Here is a 9,393-nt window from a genome sequence, read left to right as displayed (position 1 = left end):
AACCCAACTGCTGGATCTGCACGGCACCGACCACACCCTCACCTCCAAACCCAACTGGGGGTCTTCAAACCCAACCAGGAACCCAACTGGGCCTTCCAACCCAACTCAGAACCCAACTGGGGCCTTCCAACCCAACTGGGGGTCTTCAAACCCAACTGGGGGCCTTCCAACCCAACTGGGGCCTTCCAACCCAACCAGGGGTCTTCCAACCCAACTGAAACTCTTCCAACCCAACTGGGGCTCTCCCAACCCAACTGGGGGCCTTCAAACCCAACTGGGAGTCTTCAAACCCAACTGGGGTCTTCCAACCCAACCAGGAACCCAACTGGGGCCTTCCAACCCAACCAGGAACCCAACTGGGGCCTTCCAACCCAACTGGGAACCCAACTGGGGCCTTCCAACCCAACCAGTAACCCAACTGGGGCCTTCCAACCCAATTGGGGCCTTCCAACCCAACTAGGGCCTTCCAACCCAACCAGTAACCCAACTGGGGCCTTCCAACCCAACTGGGGCCTTCCAAACCTTAGGGGACCCAACTGGGGCCTTCCAACCCAACTGGAGCCTTCCAACCCAACTGGGGCTCTCCCAACCCAGCTGGGGCTCTCCCAACCCAACCGAAACTCTCCCAACCCAACTGGGAACCCATCTGGTGCTCTCCCAACCCAAGTGGGGACCCATCTGGGTCCGTCCCACCCCCAGCGCGGCTCACCCCGGCGATGCTGCCCTCGCGGCCGCTCATGGACTGCAGCACGGCCTTGTCCAGGCCCAGCTTCAGGCTGGCCTTGTCGAACATCTCGCGCTCGTACGAGTTGCGGGTGATGAGCCGGTAAACCTTCACCGCCTTGCTCTGCCCGATGCGGTGGCACCGCGCCTGCGCCTGGGGGGGGGACGTGAGAGGAGGGGCTGACCCCAAAAACACCTCCCTGACCCCAAAATCACCTCCATGACCCACCCAGAGACCCCAAAATCAACTCCCTGACCCCAAAAACACCTCCCTGACCCCAAAAACCTTCACCGCCTTGCTCTGCCCGATGCGGTGGCACCGCGCCTGCGCCTGGGGGGGGACAGGAGAGGAGGGCTGACCTCAAAACACCTCCCTGACCCCAAAATCACCTCCCTGACCCACCCAGAGACCCCAAAACCAACTCTGAGGGGTCTGACCCCAAAAACACCCCCCTGACCCCAAAATCAACTCCCTGACCCAACCAGAGACCCCAAAAACACCTCCCTGACCCCAAAAACCTTCACCGCCTTGCTCTGCCCGATGCGGTGGCACCGCGCCTGCGCCTGGGGGGGGACAGGAGAGGAGGGGCTGACCCCAAAAACACCAACCTGACCCACCCAGAGACCCCAAAACCACCTCCTTGACCCCAAAAACACCTCCCTGACCCACCCAGAGACCCCAAAACCACCCCCCTGACCCCAAAACCACCTCCCTGACCCCAAAAACCTTCACCGCCTTGCTCTGCCCGATGCGGTGGCACCGCGCCTGCGCCTGAGGGGGGACACAGGGGGGGCATTCAGGGGGGGTCTGACCCCAAAAACAACTCCCTGACCCATCCAGAGACCCCAAAACCACCTCCCTGACCCCAAAATCACCTCCCTGACCCCAAAAACCTTCACCGCCTTGCTCTGCCCGATGCGGTGGCACCGCGCCTGCGCCTGGGGGGGGGACGTGAGAGGAGGGGCTGACCCCAAAAACACCTCCCTGACCCCAAAATCACCTCCATGACCCCAAAACCACCTCCCTGACCCCAAAAACCTTCACCGCCTTGCTCTGCCCGATGCGGTGGCACCGCGCCTGCGCCTGGGGGGAGACATTCAGGGGAGGGGCTGACCCCAAAAACACCCCCCTGACCCCAAAAACACCTCCCTGACCCACTCAGAGACCCCAAAATCAACTCCCTGACCCCAAAAACACCTCCCTGACCCCAAAACCTTTCACCGCCTGGCTCTGCCCGATGCGGTGGCACCGCGCCTGCGCCTGGGGGACACAGCGGGGGCATTCGGGGGGGGGCTGACCCCAAAAACACCTCCCTGACCCCAAAAACAACTCCCTGACCCCAAAAACACCTCCCCAACCCCAAAAACAACTCCCTGACCCCAAAAACAACTCCCTGACCCCAAAAACAACTCCCCGACCCCAAAAACAACTCCCTGAGGAGCCTGACCCCAAAAACACCTCCCTGACCCCAAAAACACCTCCCCGACCCCAAAAACAACTCCATGACCCCAAAAACAACTCCCCGACCCCAAAATCACCTCCCTGACCCCAAAAACACCTCCCTGACCCCAAAAACAACTCCCCGACCCCAAAAACAACTCCATGACCCAACCAGAGACCCCAAAACCAACTCTGAGGGGTCTGACCCCAAAAACACCTCCCTGAGCAGCCTGACCCCAAAAATATCTCCTGACCCCAAAAACACCTCCCTGACCCACCCAGAAACCCGAAAAACACCTCCTGGACCCCAAAACCACCTCCCTGAGGTGCCTGACCCCAAAAACACCTCCCTGACCCACCCAGAGACCCCAAAACCACCTCCTGACCCCAAAAACAACTCCCCGACCCCAAAATCACCTCCCTGACCCCAAAAACACCTCCCTGACCCCAAAAACACCAACCTGACCCACCCAGAGACCCCAAAACTGCCTCCTGACCCCAAAACCACCTCCCGACCCCGAAAAAACTTACCTGACCTCAAAAACACCTCCTGACCTCCAAAAACACCTCCTTGAGGGACCCAGAGACCCCAAACCCCCCCAGGTGGGATCCCAGGGACCCCAAACCCCCCCATTTCTCACCTGTAAATCGTTCTGGGGGTTCCAGTCCGAGTCGAAGATGATGCAGAGACCCCAAACCCCCCCAAACCCCCCCAACCCCCTCCATTCCTCACCTGTAAATCGTTCTGGGGGTTCCAATCCGAGTCAAAGATGATGCAGAGACCCCAAACTCCCTGGGAGCCCCCAAACTCACCTGTAAATCGTTCTGGGGTTCCAGTCCAGTCGAAGATGATGCAGAGACCCCAAACCCCCCAGGTGGGATCTCAGAGACCCCAAGCCCCCAAACCCCCAAACTCACCTGTAAATCGTTCTGTGGGTTCCAACCGAGTCGAAGATGATGCAGAGACCCCAAACCCCTCCAACCCCCCAAACTCACCTGTAAATCGTTCTGGGGTTCCAATCCGAGTCGAAGATGATGCAGAGACCCTAAACCCCTCAAACCCCCAAACTCACCCTGTAAATCGTTCTGGGGTTCCAATCCGAGTCGAAGATGATGCAGAGACCCCAAACCCTGTTCCAGCTCTCACCTGTAAATCGTTCTGAGGGTTCCAATCCGAGTCGAAGATGATGCAGAGACTCCCAAACCCCCCAAACTCCCAGGTGGGATCTCAGAGACCCCAAACCCCCATTCTCTCACCCAGATCGTTCTGTGGGTTCCAATCAGAATCAAAGATGATGCAAAGACCCCAAACCCCCCCTGGGTGTCCCAGGGACCCCCAAACCCCTCCCCATTTCTCACCTGTAGATCATTCTGGGGGTTCCAGTCGGAATCAAAGATGATGCAGAGACCCCAAACCCCCCCAGGTGGGATCCCAGAGACCCCAAACCCCCCAAACCCCCCAAACTCACCTGTAAATCATTCTGGGGGTTCCAGTCCGAGTCGAAGATGATGCAGAGACCCTAAACCCCCATTTCTCACCTGTAAATCGTTCTGGGGGTTCCAGTCCGAGTCAAAGATGATGCAGAGACCCCAAAACCCCTCCCTGAGGATTCCAGAGACCCCAAACCCCCCCTGGGTGTCCCAGCTCACCTGCAGATCGCTTCTGGGGTTCCAATCCGAGTCGAAGATGATGCAGAGACCCCAAACCCCCCAAACCTCTGGGAGCCCCCAAACTCACCTGCAGATCGTTCTGTGGGTTCCAGTCCGAGTCGAAGATGATGCAGAGACCCCAAACCCCCCTGGATGGTACCCAAACCCCGTTCCAGCTCACCTGTAAATCGTTCTGGGGGTTCCAGTCCGAGTCGAAGATGATGCAGAGACCCCAAACCCCCCCAAACCCCCCCCAAACTCACCTGTAAATCATTCTGGGGGTTCCAATCTGAGTCAAAGATGATGCAGAGACCCCAAACCCCCCCTGGGTGTCCCTGGGAGCCCCCATTTCTCACCTGTAGATCATTCTGTGGGTTCCAATCCGAGTCAAAGATGATGCAGAGACCCCAAACCCCCCCAAACACCCCTGGATGGTTCCCAGAGACCCCAAACCCCCCCAAACCCCCCCAAACTCACCTGTAGATCGTTCTGGGGGTTCCAGTCCGAGTCGAAGATGATGCAGAGACCCCAAACCCCCCGTGGATGTCCCAGGGACCCCAAAACCCCCCATTTCTCACCTGCAAATCATTCTGGGGGTTCCAATCCGAGTCGAAGATGATGCAGAGACCCCAAACCCCCCCAAACCCTCCCAAACCCCCAAACTCACCTGTAAATCATTCTGGGGGTTCCAATCCGAGTCAAAGATGATGCAGAGACCCCAAACCCCCCCTGGGTGTCCCAGGACCCCCCCATTTCTCACCTGCAGATCATTCTGGGGGTTCCAATCCGAGTCGAAGATGATGCAGAGACCCCAAACCCCCCTGGATGGCACGCAAACCCCGCTCCAGCTCACCTGTAGATCGTTCTGGGGGTTCCAGTCCGAGTCAAAGATGATGCAGAGACCCCAAACCCCCCAAACCCCCATTTCTCACCTGGAGATCATTCTGTGGGTTCCAATCAGAATCAAAGATGATGCAGAGACCCCAAACTCCCCTAAAGCCCCCCTAAACCCCTCTGGGAGCCCCCAAACTCACCTGTAAATCATTCTGTAGGGTTCCAATCCGAATCAAAGATGATGCAGAGACTCCCAAACCCCCAAACCCCCCCAAACTCACCTGTAAATCGTTCTGAGGGTTCCAGTCAGAATCAAAGATGATGCAGGTGTCGGCAGCCGTCAGGTTGATGCCCAGCCCGCCCGCCCTCGTGCACAGCAGGAACACGAAGCGGTCCGAGTCGAAGATGATGCAGAGACCCCAAACCCCCTGGGAGCCCCCTAAACTCACCTGTAGATCATTCTGTGGGTTCCAATCAGAATCAAAGATGATGCAGGTGTCGGGCGGCTCAGTCAGGTTGATGCCCAGCCCGCCCGCCCTCGTGCACAGCAGGAACACGAGCGGTCCGAGTCGGGCCGGCTGGAGCGGTCGATGGCCGCCTGCCGCAGAGCTGCCCCGCACCCGCCCGTCGATGCGCCTGCACGGGTACCTGGGGGAAAGGGGGGTCAGGAGGGGGGCTAGGGGGGGATATCGAGGTGGCCAGGTGGCTACCAAAATGTCCAGGTGGCTACCAAAGTGGCCAGGTGGTCATTGAGACCCCCAGGTGGCCACTGAGGTGTCCAGGTGGCTACCAAAGTGGCCAAGTGGTCACCAGAACCAGGACCCTCAGGTGGCCACTGAGTTGTCCAGGTGGCCATCAGAACCAGGACCCTCAGATGGCCATTGAGATCAGGACCCTCAGGTGGCTACCGAGGTGTCCAGGTGGCTACCAAAGAGCCCAGGTGGTCATTAAGACCCCCAGGTGGCCATCGGAACCAGGACCCTCAGGTGGCCACTGAATTGTCCAGGTGGCCACCAAGGTGTCCAGATGGCCACCAAGCTGTCCAGGTGGTCATTGAGACCCCCAGGTGGCCACCAAGGTGTCCAGGTGGCCATTGAGACCCCCAGGTGGTCACCAAGTTGTCCAGGTGGCTACCAAGGTGTCCAGGTGGCCACTGAAACCAGGACTCTCAGGTGGCTACTGAGGTGTCCAGGTGGTCATTGAGACCCCCAGGTGGCTACCAAGGTGTCCAGGTGGCCATCAGAACCAGGACCCTCAAGTGGCCACTGAGGTGTCCAGGTGGCTACTAAAGTGTCCAGGTGGCCGCCAAGGTGTCCAGGTGGCCACCAAGGTGTCCAGGTGGCCACCGAGGTGTCCAGGTGGTCATTGAAACCAGGACCCCCAGGTGGCCACTGAAACCAGGACCCTCAGGTGGCCACCGAGGTGTCCAGGTGGTCATTGAAACCAGGACCCTCAGGTGGCCACTGAGGTGTCCAGGTGGCTACCAAAATGTCCAGGTGGCTACTGAGATGTCCAGGTGGTCATTAAGACCAGGACCCTCAGGTGGCCACCAAGGTGTCCAGGTGGCCATTGGAACCAGGACCTTCAAGCGGTCACTGAGACGTCCAGGTGGCCACCAAAGTGTCCAGGTGGCCACTGAAACCAAGACCCTCAGGTGGCCACCAAGATGTCCAGGTGGCCATTGGAACCAGGACCCTTAAGTGGTCACTGAGTTGTCCAAGTGGCTACCAAGGTGTCCAGGTGGCCATCGAGACCCTCAAGTGGCCACCAAGGTGTCCAGGTGGCCATCAGAACCAGGACCCTCAGGTGGCCACCAAGGTGTCCAGGTGGCTACTGAGGTGTCCAGGTGGCTACCAAGGTGTCCAAGTGGCCATTGGAACCAGGACCCTCAGGTGGCTACCGAGGTGTCCAGGTGGCTACCAAAGTGTCCAGGTGGCTACTGAGATGTCCAGGTGGTCATTAAGACCAGGACTCTCAGGGGGCCACCAAGGTGTCCAGGTAGCCATCGGAACCAGGACCCTCAGGAGGCCACTGAATTGTCCAGGTGGCTACCAAGGTGTCCAGGTGGGCACCAGAACCAGAACCCTCAGGTGGCCACCAAAGTGTCCAGGTGGCTGCTAAAGTGTCCAGGTGGCTACCGAGCTGGCCAAGTGGCTACTGAAGTGTCCAGGTGCTCATTAAGACCAGGACCCTCAGGTGGCTACCGAGGTGTTCAGGTGGCCACCAAAGTGTCCAGGTGGTCATTGAGACCCCCAGGTGGCCACCAAGGTGTCCAGGTGGCCATCGAAACCACAACCCTCAGGTGGCCACCGAGACCAGGACCCTCAGGTGGCCACTGAGGTACCCAGGTGGCTACCAAGGTGTCCAGGTGGGCATTAAGACCAGGACCCTCAGGTGGCCACTGAGGTGTCCAGGTGGCTACCAAAGTGTCCAGGAGGCTACTGAGATGTCCAGGTGGCCATCAAAACCAGGACCCTCAGGTGGCTACCGAGGTGTCCAGGTGGCTACCGAGGTGTCCAGGTGGCTACCGAGGTGTCCAGGTGGCTACCAAGCTGGCCAGGTGGCCACTGAGACCCTCAGGTGGCTACTGAGGTATACAGGTGGCTACCAAGGTGTCCAGGTGGCTACCAAAGTGTCCAGGTGGGCATTAAGACCAGGACCCTCAGGTAGCCACCGAGAGGGCCAGCTGGTCATCAAAACCAGGACCCTCAGGTGGCCACTGAGTTGTCCAGGTGGCTACCAAGGTATCCAGGTAGTCATTCAGACCAGGACCCTCAGGTGGCCACCAAGGTCTCCAAGTGACTACTGAGGTGTCCAGGTGGCCACTAAAACCAGGACCCTCAGGTGGCCACCGAGGTGTCCAGGTGCCCACTGAGGTGTCTGGGTGGCCATCAGAACCAGGACTCTCAGGTGGCCACCGAGGTGTCCAGGTGGCCATTGGAACCAGGACCCTCAAGTGCTCATTAAAAACAGGACCCTCAGGTGGCTACCGAGGTGTCCAGGTGGCCCCCTCACCCCCCAAACACCCCCCAAACACCCCATAAACACCCCATAAACACCTCAAAAACCCCAAAAGCCCCCCAAAAACCCCAAAACCCCCCCAAAAAACCCCCCATCCCACCTCCTGTGGATGAGGCAGTCCTCGAGGATGTCGAGGCAGCGCCCCCATCCCTGGATCCCCTCACCCCCATAAACACCCCTAAACATCCCCCAAACACCCCCAAACAGCCCATAAACCCCCTCCCAGCCCCCAAACACCCCAAAACCCCAAAACCCCCAAAAACCCCGCAGCCCACCTCCTGTGGATGAGGTAGTCCTCGAGGATGTCGAGACGCGCCTGCATCCCTGGATCCCTCACCCCCAAGCGCCCCCAAACATCCCCAAACACCCCCAAACAGCCCATAAACCCCCTCCCCAGCCCCCAAACACCCCAAAACCCCAAAACCCCCAAAAACCCCCATCCCACCTCCTGTGGATGAGGTAGTCCTCGAGGATGTCGAGGCAGCGCCCCCATCCCTGGATCCCTCACCCCCATAAACCCCTAAAACACCCCATAAACCCCCTCCTGGATCTCCTGACCCCCAAACACCCCCAAACCCCCCAAACCCCAAAAACCCCCAAAGCCCCCCAAAACCCCGGAGCCCACCTCCTGTGGATGAGGTAGTCCTCGAGGATGTCGAGGCAGCGCTCCCATCCCTGGATCCCTCACCCCCAAACACCCCATAAACACCTCAAAAACCCCACAAAGACCCCAAAAACCCCAAAACCCCCAAAGACCCCAAACCCCACCTCCTGTGGATGAGGTAGTCCTCGAGGATGTCGAGGCAGCGCCCCCATCCCTGGATCCCTCACCCCCAAACACCCCATAAACCCCCATAAACACCCCATAAACCCCCCACAAGACCCCCAAAAACCCCAAAATCCCCCAAAAAGCCCCAGCCCACCTCCTGTGGATGAGGTAGTCCTCGAGGATGCCGAGGCAGCGCCCCCATCCCTGGATCCCCTCACCCCCCAAACACCTCATAAACCCCCCATAAACACCCTATAAACCCCCAAATCCCCAAAAACCCCAAAAGCCCCCAAAAAGCCCCCATCCCACCTCCTGTGGATGAGGTAGTCCTCGAGGATGTCGAGGCAGCGCCCCCATCCCTGGATCCCCTCAGCCCCCAAACACCCCCAAACACCCCATAAGCCCTCCCTGGATCTCCTGACCCCCAAACCTCCCAAAACCCCAAAACCCCCAAAACCCCCATCCCACCTCCTGTGGATGAGGTAGTCCTTGAGAATGTCGAGGCAGCGTCTCCATCCCTGGAGCCCCTCACCCCCACAAACCCCCTCCCTGGATCTCCTCACCCCCAAACACCCCATAAACACCCCATAAAACCCAATCCTCTGGATCTCCTGACCCCCAAACCCCCAAAACCCAAAAAGCCCCCAAAACCCCATGGCCCACCTCCTGTAGATGAGGGTAGTCCTCGAGGATGTCGAGGCAGCGCCCCATCCCTGAATCCCCTCACCCCAAACACCCCATAAACCCCCTAAACACCCCAAAAACCCCAAAACTCCCCCAAAAACGCCCCCATCCCACCTCCTGTGGATGAGGTAGTCCTCGAGGATGTCGAGGCAGCGCCCCCATCCCTGGATCCCTCACCCCCAAACACCCCCTAAACACCCCCCATAAACCCCCTCCCCAGCCCCCAAACCCCCAAAAACCCCAAAACCCCCAAAAGCGCCCCCATCCCACC

General features: G+C 59.1%; 1 protein-coding gene across 1 annotated transcript; it reads right to left on the bottom strand.

The window, feature by feature from the left end:
* Positions 1 to 662: 662 nt before the first annotated feature.
* Positions 663 to 7,991, bottom strand: LOC126636590 (chromodomain-helicase-DNA-binding protein 1-like; the record flags this gene model as incomplete). The annotated part of the gene is made up of 3 exons (XM_050308946.1): positions 7,945 to 7,991; positions 4,930 to 5,296; positions 663 to 877 (listed from the first exon to the last, which is right to left on the bottom strand). Coding segments are annotated over exons 1-3 (629 nt in total), but the record flags the coding sequence as incomplete, so codon positions are not given.
* Positions 7,992 to 9,393: the final 1,402 nt, after the last annotated feature.

The sequence above is a fragment of the Myiozetetes cayanensis genome, unplaced genomic scaffold (assembly GCF_022539395.1).
Source record: "Myiozetetes cayanensis isolate MyiCay16 unplaced genomic scaffold, myiCay2020 scf1359, whole genome shotgun sequence".
Classification (NCBI taxonomy): domain Eukaryota; kingdom Metazoa; phylum Chordata; class Aves; order Passeriformes; family Tyrannidae; genus Myiozetetes; species Myiozetetes cayanensis.
Note: the sequence above shows the minus strand (reverse complement) of the source record. Positions and strands in the feature narration are given on the sequence as shown.